This window comes from Dendropsophus ebraccatus, chromosome 3 (assembly GCF_027789765.1).
Source record: "Dendropsophus ebraccatus isolate aDenEbr1 chromosome 3, aDenEbr1.pat, whole genome shotgun sequence".
Taxonomy (NCBI): domain Eukaryota; kingdom Metazoa; phylum Chordata; class Amphibia; order Anura; family Hylidae; genus Dendropsophus; species Dendropsophus ebraccatus.
In genome coordinates, this window is record NC_091456.1 from 51680886 (window position 1) to 51702183 (window position 21298).

General features: G+C 41.2%; 1 protein-coding gene and 1 long non-coding RNA gene across 4 annotated transcripts in view; one reads left to right on the forward strand and one right to left on the reverse strand.

Annotated features, from left to right (window-relative positions):
* Positions 1–21298, reverse strand: part of AOPEP (aminopeptidase O (putative)) — a 310178-nt gene that overhangs the window by 87164 nt on the left and 201716 nt on the right. For 2 of the 3 annotated variants that reach the window (XM_069961757.1, XM_069961756.1), the window contains exon 11: positions 18550–18610. In XM_069961757.1, the coding sequence (XP_069817858.1) occupies positions 18550–18610 (61 nt within the window). Of the gene's footprint in view, positions 1–5205; positions 5308–18549; positions 18611–21298 lie in introns of those variants that run through there. The other variant, XM_069961758.1, reaches the window with a different exon arrangement.
* LOC138785620 (uncharacterized) lies at positions 19302–20377 on the forward strand. The gene is made up of 3 exons (XR_011362127.1): positions 19302–19347; positions 19815–19865; positions 20273–20377. It is a non-coding gene; the product is annotated as an uncharacterized lncRNA (long non-coding RNA).

A 21298-nucleotide genomic window follows, 5' to 3' on the forward strand; every position in this document is an offset into this window, starting at 1 on the left:
TCATTTAGCCCAGGAGAGGCCATTGCTAATGTGGGAATGCTAGAGTAGGACCGAGTCTCTGAGGACACCTTAACGTGGTGACATGGTACACTCTGATCAAATAGTTTGCTAAGATCCTAAATTTTTAATATCTATTGAGCAGGTTTTTATCGTGTGTATGCCAGGGGGAGAATATACAGTAAGCACTTGCACCTGTAGGTTTCTGTTGCACTTTCATTTTTTTTTTTTTTGTCTGTACTTAAGCCACATGTAGCGTGCAACCTGCAGTGCAAACAGAGGTATAGATGTGCGGCCAATTTCCCCTTTTTTTAACTCGGGGAAAAATGACTTCCAGTGGCGGTCCAGCAGCCACTCCAGCCGCACACCAATCAATCAATTTCCCCCCCTGCAGGCTGCCGGCTTTTAGAAATCACCGGACTTCTCCTTTAAGCAGATGACCAGCCTTACATGCTTCTCCCTCTACTCTTCCACTGTTGCAGTAGTAGATATAATTTGGTACATTTACTAGGAAAAGCTAGTCTTCGTTTACCTTCCCTGATTGATTTTACAGTTTTGATTATATCTTCCCAAAATGTATCCATATGATTGAATTAACTTTGAAATTGTATACTTAATGTATCTGTTCAGCCCATTTGTGTTATCCGTGCTCAGGATCAAAAGACTGTGATCAAAGTGAAAGCCGGATTCTATTCTTATAAGAGAAATCATTTTTGAGGGAAGAAATGTAACAATAACCAGGCATTTATTAAAACAGATTGCTCAATCTCAGCATACTGCATTCTAAATATACTCTGTAATTGCTAAAATACACGCTTGTCTCCGTGGTTTTCTATTGCATACATATTTATGCTCTTTCATAAACATGTATAACTTAGGGAAAATGTCCAGTTGTATTACAAAAGGATTCAGTTTCTGGAAATTAAGAGGTGCAACATGGATCAACTTGCGAGTTTTATTAGGTCATAGCTTGGAGAAAGTGAATGTATGTATGCATGTATGTGTATTTTATTTGACAGAAAGATCAGTTCTTAGGAGTAGGGATGGGTTCAGGTTCGTACGAACCTGAACCCTCGGCAATGATTTCCGCTGTCTGCCCGCTCCGTGGAGAGGGTGGATACAGCGGGAGGGCGCCTGGAAAACTGGGATACAGCCATAGCCATAGGCTGTATCCCAGTTTTCCAGGCGGTCCTCCCGCTGTATCCACCCACTGCACGGAGCGGGCAGACAGCGGGAATCGAATGCCGAGCGTTCGGGTTCATACGAACCCGAACCTCGGCAGTTTCGGACCATCCCTACTTAGGAGTATAGACTTGGCAATGGAATCATTCAGTGTCAGGGTTGGGATCCAACCAACTGATTCTCCCAGTTGGGGCAAACTGGATTTTGAAATAAAACTGGTTTGCTAAATCAGAGAACGGTATTATTGCAGATGGAACACCATCTACTTTGCAGCTAATACTGTGCATTCCCAGTAGCTTATACTGCCCATTCAGAAAGCAGTAATCTCTTCCCACCTCTTCCTGTGGTCTCTACTTGCCAAACCAGTATGGATGATGACTGCAAGCTGAGGTACCTGGAAATCAAAATTTAAATTTCACCCCTGGACACAGTCCTGCATAATAAAATAGACTCATACTAAGAGTGGGAACAGCCACTTAGGCTGTGTGGGTAAGCCTTAACTATCACTAAAGTCTTAGTAAAGTGTTAAAGAAGGGATGATTATGTAAAAGCGAACTCTGGAAAACTTTTTTTCTTTCAAATTGATTTGTAAATTACTTCTAGTTAAAAATCTCAAGTCTCCCAGTACTTATCAGCTGCTGCATGTCCTACAAGAAGCAGTGTATTCTTTCCAGTTTGAAACAGTTCTCTCTGTTGCCACCTCTGTCTGAGACAGGAACTGTCCAAAGCAGTAGCAAACATCCATAGAAAACCTCTCCTGCCTTGCACAGTTCCTGTCATGGACAAAGGTGGCAGCAGAGAGCACTTTGTCAGACTGGAAAGAATACATATCTTCCTGCAGGACATACAACAGTTGATAAGTACTGTTTAATAATACATGAGCATAGACACCTCCACAATGACAACAAGAACCCCTACTACACATTTATACTTTTATACACCCAGACGTTACTACGCATGTACATGGCTTTATATGCACCAGTAGACAATGCAGTTAAAGAAAAACGAAATAGACATATAGCCTTTTACCAGATACCTTTAAAAGCATGCAGAAAATAGGATGTGTGAGTCTAGACATTTCAAAGCTTCTGATAATGTCAAGGAATGTATTTATATATAGTACTCTTGACAAAACGTCTATCACTGAAGGATAACATGTGTCTGAAGTCATCAATGGAATGTCTGCTAACTGGGCCATGGATAATCTGGATAAGAAGGAAGTACTCGTCTGAGGGAGAAAAAGTGGTTTGACACTTTGTGTTGACATAGTGGCTGGAGACCTATAGATTAATAGGATTATGCTAGGCTTGTAGATAGAGCATGTAGCACAGGGATCACCTTTGATCAATCTGATCAAAAGTGACTTTCACCTTCCTTGAATTCTTTAGTAATTGCAGCCTATTTCGGGGTGAAAATATTAGTGATGGAAAACTGATAGAATACTCATAGGACACCCAGTTTGCAGAGAGGGGTGTATATGAATTTATCACCAAGTTGTGAAATTGTATCACTTTATAGCTCCACAGGAGTATGGGAACAGAATGAAAATGTAAGTACTCTGAACACTCAGGCCCAGCTTTATCAAAGGGTGGTAAAATAGAAATCGGTGTAAACTGCCCATAGAAACCAGTCACAGCTCTGGTATAGTAAAAGCTAGGCTGTGATCGGTTGCTGTGGGCAGATTACACCAGTTTCTATTTTACACAGTTTGATAAATCTAGGCCTTAGTCCTTAAAGGGGTAATCCAGCACTACAAAAACATGGCCACTTTTCCCCCTCTCTTGTCTCCAGATTGGGTGGGGTTTCAAACTCAGTTCCATTGAAGTAAATGTAGCTTAATTGCAAACCACACCTGAACTGGAGACATGAGAGGGGGGAAAGTGGCCATGTTTTTGTAGTGCTGGATAACCCCTTTTAAGGGAATTTGTCCCACATAGTATTTTTGCTCAGTATTTTGCAACCAAAACCAGCAGTGGATTGAAAAGAAAGGCTATGTTCATACACAGTTGAAATTTTGTTATGTGCAATTAAATGGCGGCCATCAACTAAATTTCAACAAAGTGTGAACATAGCCTTTCTGTGTTTTCAATCCACTCCAGGTTTTGGCCTCAAAATACTGAGCAAAAATACCGTGTGGGAACATAGCCTAAGGCTGGATTCACATGCTCCACGTTTGCTCTGTGAAGCATGGAGAACACAGACGATGAATCCCTGTACTGGATTGTTCCCCTCAAAGGCATGAGGTATCAATATCATGTCGGGAGCAGGAAAACAGTTTGAATATTCACGGCACTGTAGTGACTGAGGCGCAGAGATTCAAATTGTTTCTCACTCCCGGCATGATATTGCTGTGTAGGGATACAATCCAGTACAGGGCTTAATTGTCCATGTCGTCCATGCTTCACGGAGCAAACACGGAGCATGTGAATCCAGCCTGAGGGTACAAACACACAGAACTCTTTCTTTCGGATTTCTCGATACAAATTCACAGGGAGATCTGTTGCGGATCCCTGCCCTGTAATCTCTATGGGCAGACATGCAAGTATGTCGGGAGACCGCCCTGTTAACCCCCCGCCGGCCGTAGCATATACATTACCGACTCCGCGATCCGGCTTGCTTTGGGGGTTCCCGGCTACACGTCCCGCTCAGCCAATAAGTGTGCTGCCCTGCCACAGCACACTGATTGGCTGAGCGGGAAATCCACTCGGGAACCTCCAAAGCAAGCCGGATTGCGGAGCAGGTAATGTATATGCTACGGCCGGCGGGCGGTCTCCCGACATACTTGCAGCAGGATGTTAATCCTGCTGCGAGTATGTCTGCCCATAGAGATTACATGGCAGGGATCCGCTGCTGATCTCTTAGGGTTCATTTCCAGGGATGCTCGTGTAAAGGAGCATTTAGAGGGAGCAGATATGATTGGAGAGTTAGCATTATATGAGCAAAAGGGGGTATTTTGATCATTACTATTTTGACAAAATTATTACTATATGCCTTACCATAAAGTTTACCATAAAAGTAATAATTGATTCTTAAATCCTGTTTATATGGACTTCAGTGCTGTGTTTTTTTTTTTTTTTCTTGCAACTACTAGTCAATAGAGGTGACATGACAGAAAACCAGGAAAAAGATCCTGACTCTTCCCCGATGGAAGATATTCGTGGATAGAAGGGTCATGGTATTCTTTTGCTCATGGGAGGATAAGCTCCCATAGGCCCATTTGGGACGCATGGGAGCAAGATATAGGAGTGGGGATCAGAAGAAATTACTGTCAGTCAACAAATATCTGAAACTAGAAAAAGTATTGGGTGGTGCCCAGGTATATAGTGTCAGTTTGTCTGTGTCTGTTTTCATTGGATTTATTCCAAGGGTACCCAGGAGGCCAATCCATGCCCTTGTTTTATTTTTTATGGGAAAATTTCAAATTGTTTATGGGAAAATCACTAGCAGTCTTAGTATTATCTAAATGCCATTTCAGCAGATAGCTTTGTACCCTTTGCTTGCCTAATACCCTCTGAAGATGGCAGGACAAGACTATCTGACATCTGCAAAGCACTTATTTTAGAAATGTGGCAGGCAGCATAGGTTGGAAGTTTTTTATTTGTTTATCTATACTGCCTGCTAGCTTACACCAGTGTTGGGGGAGGTAAACTATATAGCAATATTTCTAAATAATTTTTAATTCGATAGATTTTTTTTTCATTCTATCGTCATCGAGGGAGGGGTGTAAGAAGGGGTTTCTGTAGTTTTTTCGAAGATCTTAAATTTGATTGTGAGGCCTGTTATATGTTTTTATATGGAAATGAAGTAAAAATAAAAAATTATAATAATTTTTATTTTGAAATGTAAATTGCAGAATGATGAATTATTTCAAGCTTAATGTACTGTGTGAATGCCAACACTAAGGTATAAATACTACTGCATCACTAAGTATACCTTCTTACATGGCAAGCTTCTCCAGTGTACATACTCCCTGCAAGATACACATTGATTCTAAGTCTTAATAAAGATCCAAAGTGACAAGCATGAGTAAGGTAAATGAAATGTCACAGACATGCAGCATCACTCTTATGACATCTTAATTGCACAACATCAGAGGCCCCTCTATATGCCGACATCACAGGACATCTGCTGTAAAGAAGTAAAAAAGAAAAAAGCTACGTAAAGGTAAACAATACCATTCACCAGTGTTCTAAAACTAATCCCAGTATTAAATGACTATTAGAACGTAATACATTCATGCTTCTGCTTGATAAGATATTTTATTACAGATACGCTCAATTATTTAATACAACAGGATTCAACAGGAATTTCCCTTCACAGCTTTTTGTTTCTGACAAACAAGAAGGATGACTAAATTTGTCATACTAGCTAAGCCAAATAAAAATGTTGTGTTAACCTTAAAGTAATGGGGTTTACACATTTATTCAATGATTTAAAAAAACAGATGTTCCCTATTACTGTCAATGAAGGAAAAACTCTGCCTTAAACAAAATTACATAGTGGTTACATCAGTATGCTATATAATGTTTTCGTGTACAAACAGAAAAAGTTAGCTCGCCCATCCGTATGAAGCGCCAAAGTCCAGATTGCATTATTGCTTTGTAAGCAGATCTGAGGTGCTAGCCCTCTACATCATGTTGGCAATGGCATTTTAAGAAGGAGAAAATTGTGTAGGTCTCCATTACTGAATAAAATCATTCTTTTATTGACTTACAAACGATAAAAATCCAAAACACCTCGAGCAAACAGGCACAAAAATCAACATGTTTCAGGCCCCTCCCACTGGCCTTACTCATGGTTATGTTGTAATGTTTTGGATTTTCATCTTTTGTTTATCAATAAAGAAATTATTTTCTCCAGTGAATGCGGGCCTACACAAATTTTCTCACAGTGCTTTTATGGGTTAGGCTGGGTTCACACTGCGTTTTTTGCAGTCCGTTTAACAAATTCATTTTTAAATGGTTACATTTTTGTGTACGCTACAAAAAAGAAAAACATCCCCCCCCCCCACCCCGCCCACAACAGCTTGTACCGTCAGATAGCTGCTTTTAATCCAAGATCTGTCCTGGGGGTCTGGCGTAGCCTAGAGTGTCTGTGCCCTAGGTTTGCACCGCCTGTATGCCCATCCTCCCCGCCCTCCTTATCATTAATAATGCAGGATTTCTCCTATTCATCACTTGTCTGAACACTGCACAGGTGCCTTAATGATCCAACACATGTGCGGTGTTCAGACAAGTGATGAATAGGAGAAAACCTGCCTGGGGCATTCTTAATGGTGAAGAGGGCAGGGAGGAGGGATGGAGAGGCAGTACAAGCCTAGGGCACAGACACTCTAGGCCATGCCAGTTTGACACAGGGCTGCAAGTTCAAAAGTTGTATTTTAGGACAATAACTGCATCACCTGCTGAATGGACTCCAGGACAGATCTTGGATTAAAGGCAGCTATCTGACGGAACAATCGGTTTGGGGGGGCAGATTGTGGCTGCAGAGTCGCTTTAGGGTACGTTCACACTTACCGGATAAGCAGCGTATTTTCTGCTGCGGATCCGCAGCAGATTTCATTTAAATAACTGAACACAGCATCAAATCTGCAGTGGATCTGCTGCAGATTTGCTGTGGATGCTGTAGGTGTGAACGCACCCTTAAAAGGATATGTTAAATGGACTGCAAAAACAAAGTGTTACATGGAGTATGGCTAAGGCTACCCATCAATTACAATTGTGCCTTGCAAGGCAATATACGTTGGCAACCGGTCCAAATGAGATGCCAACATAGCACAGGCCTCATTGACTTCTGTGGCCCAAACGTAGTCGACTAGTGGTATGTTTGGGTCATTTTCTGATCATATACTCGTTTTGTCTTGTACTGAGATGTGAAGCAACCCACAATTCTGCGTCTGGTACATAACTGTCACTTGCTGCCCATGATTGTATATGTCAGCATCCCATTTGACAGATGGGCAACAAATCTGTGCCTTAAATGGCACAACTGCAAAGTGAATGAGCCAATTGTCAATTTTCCATCTAAATAGTGCTCTTGATGGAAAACTGCAATACTGCAACTGCAAAGCCTTTGGATGCCTAAATGTTCAGTGGAAAAATTCACTTTTTAGAATAATACATTGTAAGGGTACATTTACACGATCAGGATATTTAGGAATTGAAGGGTCTATTATACAGAGCAATTATAGGCCGAAGGGGACGATTTTTTTCCTGTATGAAATGCCTGGTAAGCCAAGTGGTGGATTACAATATGGGTCATTTGGGCCACCCAAACAGTCTCTATTCCCTGCAACTTCAGCTTTGGGAATCCAGGGTACAAACACCATTTTCCGGTAAAGTACCTATCTCTCCTTGGATGCAAGCAGATTTATATATATATAAAGTTATATATATATAAAGAAAGTTGAAGCCAAGGACACTGCGTCCCAGTACAGGAAGCGAGGTGAGAAGTTTTTCAAAAGATATGTAGAGAAAGAACCAAATAGGCAAGAGGTGGCGGCTGGTGTAATACCACTATTGTAGAGGTGGAGATAGGTGGACATATTTAGTCCTCATCTGGGGCTTTATACATATCACCTCAATCAGGAGGTCCCTGTGGACAGTTTGTAGAACACAGTTCTGGAAGGTATGCTGTAGATCTTCAAGGGCTGCAGGAAGGCTAGCAAGAACAAGGCAGACGGGATGCTCCCTAGAAAGGGGCCATGAGAACAATGCAGAGGAGTTGAAAAAGAATTGGAATTCCACAGTGTCAGCATTGCCCATAGAAACTATGCAATCCCAAAGTAAAGTCAATGAATTTTTTTTTTAAAAGTAGCTCATATATAACACGTTTCAGGAATAAAGGATAATTGTGCATACAGATTATAGTACAGTAGTGGCCAGCTGTTCCGCACACAAGGACAATGCATATGGAGGGACCTGGTGTCCTCTAGCTGCAGAAGTTTAGCTTCCACATCCTGGAGCAGGATAAAGGGTGAATATCTAAAAGGCAAATAGATGCGGCTTCTTGGGGTGGCCCAAAGCCAAACCAGTTTGGTATCACAATGGGTTCACATCCACTGCCCGTTAAAGCGTGCATGGGCTACAGAGTGTGACTGGGACCTAATATATAAATATTAGAGATGAACCCGAACATGTGGCATTGATTATCGTTGGCTGCAGAAGTTGGATACAGCCCTAGGGATGTAGCCACGGGTAATAGAATGCTATACACTCGGGTTTGGACGAACCCAAGCGTGGTCGAGATTCGCTTGTCCAATTGTTTAAACATAGGTTAAAGTTTTTTTATTATAATTTCTGAAAATGACAAGTATTTGTATGCTACTAAATGGAAGGCACATTTAAAATGCACATTGGAGACAGATATTTTCTCCTGTGATGAATAACCATTATGGAGCTTTACAATCAATAGATCCAGACTTTCTGTCTGCAGATCATTGGAAATGTTCTTAATATTATGTACCATGGTGTCCTTCCTGTATTGATATTGCAATGTCTAAATTATCTAGTGATGCTCTAGTAATGTTTTAACATTACTGAACAGCAGAAATGTCAAAACCTGTCGTCTTTTTAACCTGCCCATCTATTTATTACTTGGTAACAATATACTTACATTTATGTTATGTAGCCCTATATAAATTATACAATGGTACATTGTGCTAATGCATGTTGTAATCTAGAGTAGACTAAAGGTATATGAAATGATGGGATCCCTCATAGAAAATATGACTTTTATTGCTCAAAAATGCCACATTAAATTAAATGCCAAATTCAAATAATGAAATGTAAATTAGGCTGACACCATCATTAAATAGATTCACTGTTTAGAACAAAATAGAAATACCTCGGCACTACTCCGGAACTACTGCATCATAACTAGAAGCACGTGCTGACTGTAACGCGGGGAGCTCATTAGTGTGGAACTAGTGGTGCTCAGCATAGGTAAATAGAGTCATTTGTCTAAATCTAACATGTAGAAATGAAATGCGGCACTCACCAGAAGATGCTTGCAATAAAAAGCTTTTTTAATCCATTCAGGTCATGGAAATGTGACAGAATAGTTCAGGCAACGAACCGTTTCACACTTAACACATCACGCACATGGCTGAGAGGAAGAGCGTGATGTGTTAAGCGTGAAATGGTCCATTGCTGAACTACGTCACATTTCCATGACCTGAATGGATTAAAAAAGTTTTTTTTATTTGCAAGAGTCTTCTGGTAAGTGCCGCATTTAATTTCTACATGTTGCATTAAATAGATAGATCTTATAAAAGTGAATGCTAATCTGTTTGTTTTTCGTCTTTCCTCTATAGGCATCTGAACATCTGACTTGTTGGGCCCCAAAATTTGGTATGTATACACATCGGGTGTCCAGAAAGGTTTCATAAAAGTCCTGACCTTGACAGACATACAGTATACAGCTGCTGATCTGTGTTATTAGCTATTACCAAAGTCTGTCCTCTATTGGCATCTGAAATGCTTGGCCCCTAAAATTGGCACCTAAGTACCTCAAGTGTCTAGGAAGGTATGTAGGGAAATTGGACCCCAGGAATTTTTTTTCCTAAAGGTCCTGACCTTGCTAGATGTAAAGAACACTTGTTCCTGCTGTTGGAGATATGGGGCCGATGATTTTTTGGCATGTCAGAACAGTATAATCAGCTGACGAATGGGTTGGTCATTGGCTGATCTCTAGCCTGCTCATAACTGCCCTGTGTAGTAGGGTCCTAATCCGAAGTCATAATATCTGTAAGACAGTGCTATTTCTTGTAGCATTCTGTAGTTTATCTATGCCATCACAGTGTAAGCAAGCAATGGGTGGCAACAGCAGCCAGGTGCCAAGTAATGATGTTGCTTCCTGTCATGAGAAGCCAGCATGTTCTCAGAAAACAATATGGTGTAAAAAAGTAATGTACTCTGTAATAGAAAAATAAATATTTAACAAAGTTGACTATCATGAACGCTTGGCTAATCATCTACAATGACCTAACAAGTAACTATTGGGCCCTATAGCAAAGATTAAAACTATGCCTCACCCTACCATGACCACATTCAGCGGTAAGGTGAGAACACATAAAGGATCATTATTTTTTGCCCTCCACTCAATGTTTCTTTCTCTCTATCTTCTGGCCTCCAGCCTGTAAGACGCAGAGATGAGATCCTCCAGCAGATGAGATGACTGCTATATCTGCTGGAGAGGAGATTACATGCCGGTGTCTCATATGCTGTGGGCATGAAGTGCCTGAAGCCTGTCATTTTCAGCTGGAATCTCTGTGTCCCACCCTAGTCACTGACGGGCTGAGTGGTCAATTAATCATCTGGGTATGTGATGTTTCAGCTGCAGGAGACTGGTGGCTGTCAGCTAGAGCGTTGGAATGACACTAATTCCGGCTTGGTATTCTATTGATCTGGTCTGCGGCAGATGAGACCAATAGAGCACCGATCTAATGGATCAGTGCTCTATTATATAGAGCATTGATCTCAATGGGAGATCAGTGCTGTGTATATAGAAGTCCCCCAGGGGACTTCTAATTGCTGTTTAAAAAAAAATAAAAAGTTTTTTCATAAATAAAAAATCCCCTCCCCTAATAAAAATTTTAATCCACCCCCTTTTCCCATTTTATAAATGAAAATACATAAATAACATTAATAACAAAAACATTAAATAACAAAAACATTTAGTATTCGTGCGTGTGTAATGGCCCGAACTATTGAATTTGCCAAAATGCTAAATTGCTGATTCTTTGTCACATCAAATCCATAGACCAAAGGATAAAAAATTTTAAGGAGCATTTAGATTTTTAAAAAGGTTTTACATTTTTAAAAGCCATCAAATAAAATAAAAGTTATACAAGTTACATATCGTTGTAATCGTACTGACTTGAGGAACATGGCTAACATGTCAGTTTTACCATAGGGCAAATGGTGTCAACACAACCCCCCCCCCCCCCACACACACACACACACACACACGAACACGAATTGAAAAAAAAATGTGTTTTATTTTCAATTTCATGTGGGTAGGTGAAAAAAAAAGAAAAGTGCTATGGGTTTTTAAACACAAGGAGGAAAAAAGGAAAGCGCAAAAAATGAAAATTCGCCCCATCCTGAAGGGGTTAAGAGTTTAAACATTTTAATTTAGTTATTCATTTTTTATATTAGTTATTCATTCAAGTTTTAATTTTAAAAAATGTTGTAAAATTAAACAAAAGTTATATAAATTTGAAATTTATTTGAAATAAAAATAAATTAAAGCAGGAAAAAGCTACATTTTATTGTCTTTAAAGGGTTAATGTGAAAGTTATATCTGCCGGTGATTCCAGAATACTTTTATTATACAGCAAGAAAAGTCAAAGAGGCTTTCCTGAGCTCCTGAATTGCAGAAAGCTGTAACACCTCCTTACTATTTTATCTCAGCACTCCAGCTTGCAGCTATTCAGAAGCTTAAAATTTTTTATTTGAAGCCTTGAACCCGAGAATAAAAGCACTTATCTACATCCTGGAAGCGCAGCTGTATAAATAAATGGTAACATGTGTCTCCTTGTCCTAACAGCTAACAGTTTCAGCAGTTTGAAACATAAGGCTTATATAGGACAAAAGCCACTGGCACTACCTTGAATGGGTTTACCTGGAACAGGGATATTTAGCGAGTACGGACACGCAATAATCCTGAACAGTGGTTGGTACTCACTTTTCCGAAATGCAGGTAAACTACAACAAACCAAGTAGGTAAGAATGGAAAGGGCACTCACTAAATGATGTGATATTCTTTTATTGAAATGTGTGTTTAAAATCTATAGGACATGCTGGGCAGCTTAGCAAACGTCACATACCTCATTTGGCGTTTGCTGAACTGCCCAGCATGTCCTATGGATTTTAAACACACGTTTCAATAAAAGAAGATCATATGATTTGGTGAGTGCCCTTTCCATTCTTACCTACTCAGTTTAGAACATGAGTTACCACAGACAGATTCCCTTTAACCCTTTAAGGACGGAGCCAGTTTTCATTTTTGCGGTTACGTCTTCATGGTGTGGATGGGGACCCATGAAGACTTCTCCAATTTCATTCATTACCAAAATACCACTAATAGCTCTAATATGTTATTCACAGCTAAATGCGGGGGTAACAGACTAGAATTTCTAGACACAGTAGTGATAGCGGAAGAAGGGATGTTGATCACAGAGGGTTTCAGAAAAGAGACAGCCACTAACTCCCTGTTACACCATAGCAGCTACCACCCCGAACATGTTAAACGTGCAGTACCAGTCGGACAGTTTACTAGACTTAAAAGAATAAATAGCCATCGTGAGACATATATAGCCCAAGCAGTAGATTTGAAGAAGAGACTAATAGATAGGGGCTACCCAGAAAGATTAGTGGATGAGGCTTATCAAAAAGTAGAAAAGAAAGAGTCCAGAAATCGAATCATTGGGGAGGAGGAGAAGTTTTGCTTTTCATTCAAACACACGAGTATGGATAGTCGGATTCGCGCCGCAATTCTAAGACATATGCATATACTAGAGACGGATGACGATTTAAGGACCGTCACTAGCAACAAACCGGTAGTAGCATACCGTAGAGGAAAAACATTAGGGGACACTCTAACCAGCAGTGTACTCTCAGAAGGAAGATCTAACTGGTTAAGAGAGTCATTACTTAAAGGTAACTTCAAATGTAGGCAGTGCCGTTTCTGTAGCTACAATATGAGTGCAAGGAACATACAGTTGGGCGGGTACGAGCATTGTATCAACCAGTTAATAACATGCAAAAGCAAATTTGTTGTCTACATGGTTACATGCCCGTGCGGATATTTTTATATCGGAAAAACCATCAGCTATCTATATGTCAGGTTCAGAGAGCACTTCAAGTCTGTGAGGACAGGCATAGGCTCACCTAGACTAATTGAACACGTAATAGATAGACATGGTGGTGATCCTAGTGTTTTGCGATTCGCAGGCTTAGAAGTGGTCCACACTCCTAAAAGAGGTGGAGACCGCCAGCGTATGCTGCTGCAGAGGGGAAACAGTGTGGATCGCAAAGACTGGAGCCTTGGGTCCCCTTGGATTAAACGATCGTAACGATCTATCTGTATTTGTATGATATGTAGATATTTTGTGTTATGTTTACCGTATATAATATTATTTGGTGTACTGTCACTTTAACTACACTTGTAACTTGCCGGCACGGCTTTCCGTGAGCAAGGGGCGGGTATTTAACCTATGTCTATCCACGTCATTACGTATTACGAGGCCAGTTAAAGCGCAAAGGCGTTAAACGGCCGTAGCCTCAGTGGGACACACTCTGCGATTGCCATGCCTGTGTACCGATGATCGTGAATGTCTTGAATAAACTGCACTTGCTTGGTGAGTTGCCGCTTTCTGCTTTGTTCTTTGCTACGCCATATTCTTTTTTTCCTCTTAATTTTTAAAAGGCCACTGCGCCTGCATATTTTCCCCTACAGACCCACATGAGCCCTTATTTTTTGCGACACCAATTATACTTTGTAAGTACAGACATAAGTTTTCTATAAAATATGCTGCAAACCCCCCAAAAAATTATATGTGCAGTGCAATTCCTTTTATTTTGATGGGTTTCTTGTTTACGCCGTTTGCTCTATGGTAAAACTGACATGTTATCTATGTCCCTCAAATCAGTGCGATTACAACGATATGTAACTTGTATAACTTTTATATTATTTGATGGCTTTTAAAAAATTAAATTCTTTTGAAAAAACTAAATGTGTTTAAAATTGCTCCATTCCCATCCTTATAACGCTTTTATTTTTTGGTCTATGGGGCTGTGTGTGGTGTCTTTTTTTGCGCCACGATCTGTTCTTTCCTTCGGCACCTTGATTGCTTATATGTGACTTTTTGATCGCTTTTTATTACATTTTTCCTGGATTTGATGTAAATAAAAATGCACAATTTTGCGCTTACGCCATTTACCATGTGAGATCAGGAATGCGATAATTTAATAGTCTGGGCGATTACACACGCGGTGATACCAAATGTGTTTATTTTTTTTATTAATTTATTATTTTTTATTTATAAAATGGGAAAAGGGGGGTGATTCAAACTTTTATTAGGGGAGGGGGTTATTTTTTTGATAAAAACACTTTATTTTATTTTCACATACAGTAATTAGAAGCCCCCTGGGGGACTTCTATATACACAGCACTGATCTCCCATTGAGATCAATGCTGTGTATATAATAGAGCAATGATCCATCAGATCGGTGCTCTATTATAATGGTCTGCTGCAGACCATCTACATGGATTGCCAAACCGGGATCAGCATCATTCCGACGCTAAGCCCCGGCCGGCTCATTACAACGGATCCCCCACTAGACACCAGGGACAGGGGACACTTACACTATTCTAATGCAGCTGTCAGCTTTGACAGCTGCATTTGAATAGTTAATTAGCCGGCTGCGGCGGCTAATACGTGCGGTCCTTGGCTGCACATAGCAACCAGGGACCGCAGGCTGCAGAGAGGGCTCACGCCATGTATTTGCAGCGGATTTCTTGTGTAAAGTACATATGTACCCGGGCTGTGGGGGTTAAGGGCGCTGACTTTAACAAACTGGCAGCGGAATGATAATCCCGCTGTGAGTATGTCAGCCCATTGAAGTGTATGGACAGGTGTCTGCAGCAGATTTAGCTGCGTATTCGCAGCGAGAAATCTGTTGCTGATAGGTTACGTGTGTTTGTACCCTCAGGGTATGTGCACACTATGGAATCCAGGTGGATAGACCTGTCACAGGCGTGCATCTCCGCCTGTGCCATAGACTCCATTCATTCTCCGTTCATTCATTCTTCTGCCTGACCATAGAATAAGTCTATGGCACAGACTGAGAGTGAAGCGGGAGTGCGCAGGGACGAGCGGCAGAATCTGCAGGGAGTTCTCTGCGAGAACTCCGTAGAGTGGACATACCCTAATTCACTGTCTAGTAAAGATTTTACCTCAGTCTCTGGCTAGTTAGGTGCATGTTACCATGCAGGGCACCTTAACCTCCATCAGCCAGGAGACGTATACACTCAGGGAGTGCCCCAGGGACTATTACCGCCATGAACCTAAATGTAATCCCCCTCTTTATTACACCAGTCCAAGGAGAATGGGAGGTATGGGGAAAATATTCCAGTGAACCAGACCATGACAACTGAGAACTACAACCCACTCTAAGATTTATCCATGCACCTACATTACAACCGCCCCTTATGTTACTTGAGAGGGTGACTTGAAGGGAGAAATAAACCGGACCCACCTACTTACAGTATGTGTACTACGTCTATGAGGGTGTAATATTATTTCTATTTTCAGCACATGTATACAAATGAGGGATGTACACTTGAGGAGCTATTGCATTGTACATACATCTACCGGCAGGGAATATTGCCATGAATTGCTCTCCTTACATGAAGCAGCACGGCTGTTTATGCTAGGGTGGGCAAAGCCAAGGCCATATTTGGAAAGCCTGAAATCCCTGTGTATAAAGTACCCAGCCTCCCATCACATTGCAGAAGTTTCCAGCCTAACGTATGTAGGTGGGAGAGTGGGAGCTCGGGAATGTGAACTTGATCCAACACTGATCAGTGAGGCAGCAAACCCTCATTGTTCTTTGGATACCACACATAACTCGGCTCAAGTAGGGATAAGCACTGTCTTTCGCGTATAACACAGCTTTTGTATTCAGCAGCCATGCAACTCACTAACAACATGAAGGATTTACAAACAATGCATCACAGACGTTGTAAGAGGCAAACGTTCCCATCAGACACACCTGCCGAAAAACAAACATGTGAATACGTGTAGATCTTAAGAAAACTTTTACATTTCTAGCCTTAGATAAATGAGGCTGTTAGCTAACCATGTTAAGAAGCGTTATGAAATACAGAACAAAGGCAAAGAGTGCCATAATGATAGTATTGTTAGTAGTGAATGAGATGAAACGATCTGTACTATGCTACCAGTTTACACATACTGGGTTGAAAACACAGAAACTGCAAATTTTTTCATTATAATTTTGCCCTGTCAGAAAAAGATGGAAATACTGTGTGTGAACATAGCCTAAAGGTGACAATTGTTACTAGAAATTAGATAAACAGAATTTCTACCTAAAGAAAAAAAAAAAAACACTGGTAAAGACAAGTACAAAATGATAACAGAGCATTAAAGGGGTAGTCCGGCGATAAAAAATTATTCACAGAATAACACACATTACAAAGTTATACAACTTTGTAATGTATGTTATGTCTGTGAATGGCCCCCTTCCCCGTGTCCCACCACCCCCACCCGTGTACCCGGAAGTGTGGTGCGCTATACATTACCTGTCACGTGCCGACCACGGTCTCCGATCGTCAGCAGTGACGTCTTCTTCGGGAGGCCAGCGGATCTTCCCGAGTGCCGGCCGCCCTCTGCAGCGTCATCCGAAGCTCAGCCGCGATTGGCTGAGCATAACTGTGCTCAGCCAATCGCGGCTGAGCAGCTGATGACGTGGCCGCGTCATCAGCCGCTCAGCCGCGATTGGCTGAGCACAGTTATGCTCAGCCAATCGCGGCTGAGCTTCGGATGACGCTGCAGAGGGTGGCCGGCACTCGGGAAGATCCGCCAAGCTCCCGAAGAAGACGTCACTGCTGACGATCGGAGACCGTGGACGACACGATATGCGGTGAGTATAATGCACCACACTTCCGGGTCTAGCGTGGGTGGGGGGAAACACGGGGAAGGGGGCCATTCACAGACATAACATACATTACAAAGTTGTATAACTTTGTAATGTGTGTTATTCTGTGAATAATTTTTTATCGCCGGACAACCCCTTTAACACATTCTGTGACTACAGAAGAGGTGCTATGAACCGGAATCACAGACCTCCTGGCATCAAGTATCACTTGTGCTAGTGTACTGACACAGCCATACGGCTGTGTCAGTACTCTAGCGCAGGCTTTTAAACTGTTTAGGAGCTCCAGACATCATAATTAATCATGCTGGAAGCTCCCAGGTTTATTCCCGCAGAACACCGTCCGTGTAAGGACGGAATTTTGGGGATGTGTGAATGACCTCTAAGCCTTTTTTCCTGGACATGAAAACAATTAAGTCTTAACTTGAACACTGAATAAGAGTGCACATTTTGCTCCTGGATATACAAAGTCAAGTTTCAATCTTGTGAACAACTAGCTATATTACTAAGTATTAAATTAAAAGCAATTCTTATCTTTAAAAAGTTCAGTACATCAATCACTGTGGATGAAGCAGCCTGGTATGCTGTTACTTCCGGTCCTCGCTGCAGCCCAGTGTGACTAGCTAAGTCACACTTGGGGTTGTGGGTGAACCGAAAGTCACTTTCCTAATGTATGTCTATGAGCATTTCATAGACTTACTTAGGGAAAGCTGCTTCCGGTTCACTTGCCAGCATTGTGTAAACCGGCCCTGCAGCAGTGACCAGAACCAGCAGAAGAATGCAGTAATGGAGCCGCCAATGAGCAGAGGGAGCAGGGCAGCCATTTACCCTCACTGGCCTTATGCTGGGAAGGTAACATTATATCACTGCTGGAGTGCTCCTCTAGGCTGTGCTCACACATAGAGGGACAGGGGGCATTTTTGCTCCCCACATTAATGCAATGGCGCAATGCCGCTACACAAATCCCATGTGCACCAGTGTGCGCATGTAATGAAGCCTACACCAGCTCAGAGCTAGCATAGCTTCTTTAACATTTTTCAGCTAAAAAAACTGTTAAATTCGCTGCAGATTCAGTCAAAATTGTGGCAAGATTGTACTATTTTATTGCAAATTACGCAATACACGGCAAAGTAGCAATAATTACCGCTGATTAAAGGCTATGTTCACACTACATAAAAGTACGGCCGTTGTTGCCGTCAACAACGGCCGTACTTTATGCCAAGTGGAACAATGCCTTATTTTCAATGGGATCCCGGCCGGAGCGTATACACATCGTATACGCTCCGGCCGGGATCACATGCGGGGCCGCAAAGAAGTGACATGTCAGTTTTCTGCGGCCGCAATTCAATGAATTGCGGCCGTAGGAAACCCTGTCAGTTCACACAGTTCATTGTGTGCTATGGGAAGCTCTAATGCGGGCAGAGACTGGCCATTGCGTGACCCGGCCGTTCCATGACCCGGCCATACTATACGTAGTGTGAACATAGCCTAAATGCTATATGTGAACATAGTGTAAAGTAAAACAACAATAAATAAAAGATTGGGACAGATTGGAATAAAGTAGATTTAATTAGACTTTAGCCATGTTTTGGATAAGTATCGGGTACAGTACTTCTATAGTTTGTGTTATGATATGGATAATACAATTTATTTTATCAGCAGCTCCTGCTAAAGAGTATTTAACATTCACCTGTGGCATCCCTGGAGGGTCAAGCCAGATTCGGTAGATGACATCGTCAGAGAAGTCCTGTCTAAAAGAGAAGAATAAATCTAGTCAGCATTTTGTGCTAAGAAAAGCAACACACACACACACACACCGACAGCTACTTGTTAAAGGGATTTTCTCATTTTTAACAATAGTAAACAAATTGTTCATACATGGTATGATTTATCACCTACTACGGTACTGTCTTAGCCGAAATTCCTCTGAAAGTTAGCGACTAAGTGAGAAGAGTCCAATTGTGACAGCAAGTTACGACATCCTTTCCCTTTGATTGGATATGAAGGGGGAGATTTATCAAACATGATGTGAAGTGAAACTGGAATCAGATTCCACCTTACATTTTCCAAAGAGTCTGTGAGGAATGAAAAGTGGAATCTGATTGGTTGCTAGGGGCAACTGAGCCAGTGTCACTTTACACCATGTTTGATAAATCTCCCCACAAGTGTTTGTTTCTGCTCCGTGCAGTATCATAGAGAGCTGGGAAGAACAGAGCTAGATTGTTGGCCTTGACTCTGTCAGGTCCTGGGGCTGGTGTGTCAGGCTCTGAAGACCTGACAGGTTTTCTTTAGAGTTGAGCAAACTTTGAGCATTTGAGCAAAACCAAGGCGTGCAGCATTTGATTCCCCACAGCTGCTGAAGTTAGATGCAGCCCTAGAGGGTAAACATGGATACAGTCATAGGCTTGAAGTTTGCTCAACTCTAGTTCTTTTATATTTTTACATTGTCACTTGTGGAATCTGATGATCCTACATGACTCACAATATAGTAAGGACAAATCAATTATCTTTTTTTTATAAACACACATGCTATATGTATTACAAATCAGTACATGATATTAACAATGCAATATGATTGGATAACAAAATCAGCAGTATGAATAATGTCCTATTTTCCACAGACCACTATTTTTTTAAATCCTTTAATAAGTCTAGTCATAGACAATTTAGAAAAACCAAAAGGAATAAAAATGATAAGAATTATTGAGAACTATGCGGGAGATTTATCAAACTGGTATAAAGTGCAATTGTCGTAGTTGCCCCTAGCAACCAATCAGATTCCACTTTTCATTCTTCACAGATTCTTTGAAAAATAAAAGGTGGAATCTGATTGGTTGTTAGGGGCAACTAAGGCAATTCTACTTTACACCAGTTTTGATTAATCTTTCCTTATGTTCCCACAGCTCAGAATGCAAACAACATACACATTACTTTTTTTATGGTCTCTTTTGAAAGGTTTGCATCAATGGATGGTTGTCAACCAAGCCCAGATAACGTGCTGGAGAGGTAAGGAGAGCCAGTTTTGGGGTTTATTTCAAAGACAGTTGTTTTATATAGACTTAAACACCAAATGAGTTGATACTCACCTTTCATGTCTCCCACTGCTTTAGCTCAGCCAATCCCTGTTCATACTGCTAGAGCCATGATGTGCCATTATTACGGACATTACTAGCCACAATAGTTGTGACTGATTCTAGTAGTATAATCCCTGAACAGGTTTTGGATAAGTCACAAAATGGGTCACATTTATCAAATGTTTAATAGTTTTACCTTTACACAAATGCCTAGCTATACCCCACATAGGACATTGTATACAGTTTTTGATACCAGTGTACACAAAGACGTACTATTGCAAAAAAAAAAGGAAGATTACCTACTGTCTGAAGATTTCTGTATTTTTTTCAACCTTAAAGAGAATCTGTCAGCTGCAATTGACATTCCCAACGCCAACAAGTGAGATATTGAAAAAAAGAAGGTTGTGAAATTAACAAATATTTGCTCCAATGTGAAGCGCACTGGATCCTTGCTGCTAATGTTTAAGGTAAAATTGGTCTGAACTATCGCACAGACCTTAGCATGTTCCTGTAAGACACATAGGAAAGAGTTCTTTTTTTTCTTGAAACATAATATTTTAATTATTGCTTTTATCAGCACTCTAATGCCTATTTTTCAAATACGTCACTGATTTAGGCTATGTTCACACTACGTAAAACTACGGCCGTAGTTCTCGCCGCAGAACTACAGTCGCAGTTTTGCGGTGTGTAACATAGCCTAATTTGTAATGAGATCCCGGCCGATCCCGGGTGTTGGGCTACTCAGGAGCTTTTCTTTGACTCTTTGTACCAGACAATAAGAGCGATAAGAGCATTTCTCTACATTTGGAAGCACAGGTAGATATATAAAAGGTATCATATGTCTCCCTGTCCTATCACCTATCTAGCACTATCAGCAGTTTAAAACAGGAATTACAGCCGACCCATTCTCTTTAAACTGTTAGAGACAAAAGCAATAATTATCCAAAATAAACCCATGGATAAATTACTCCCATTTACCCACTGTAGGTTGAAATTAATTATGCTTTGTTATGTTTAAAGCGCAACTATAAAAAAAAATATTTTTAGTAAGGCTACGTCATGATAAAAATTTTTGCAATTTATTGTAATAATGAAAAGTGAACCGTTTTTGAAATACATGCAGATGAATGTCCCCTCAGAGCTGTGTTTGGCTCTGAGCTACTTGTTCAAAACTGTCCTACATTCCTGGGAATCCGTACTCTGCCTAAGCAGCAGCTTTGTACGGATTCTCAAGGCTGCCCCGCTGGTGTGGCCCGTCCCCCCTTTAGTCTTCACTGCTGATTCAGGACCGGTGTCTGGCAGAAGTGTGCCTGAGCCAGCGGGGCCATGGGCACCCCTTCGGTGCCGGCCGCCATGTTACTGGGC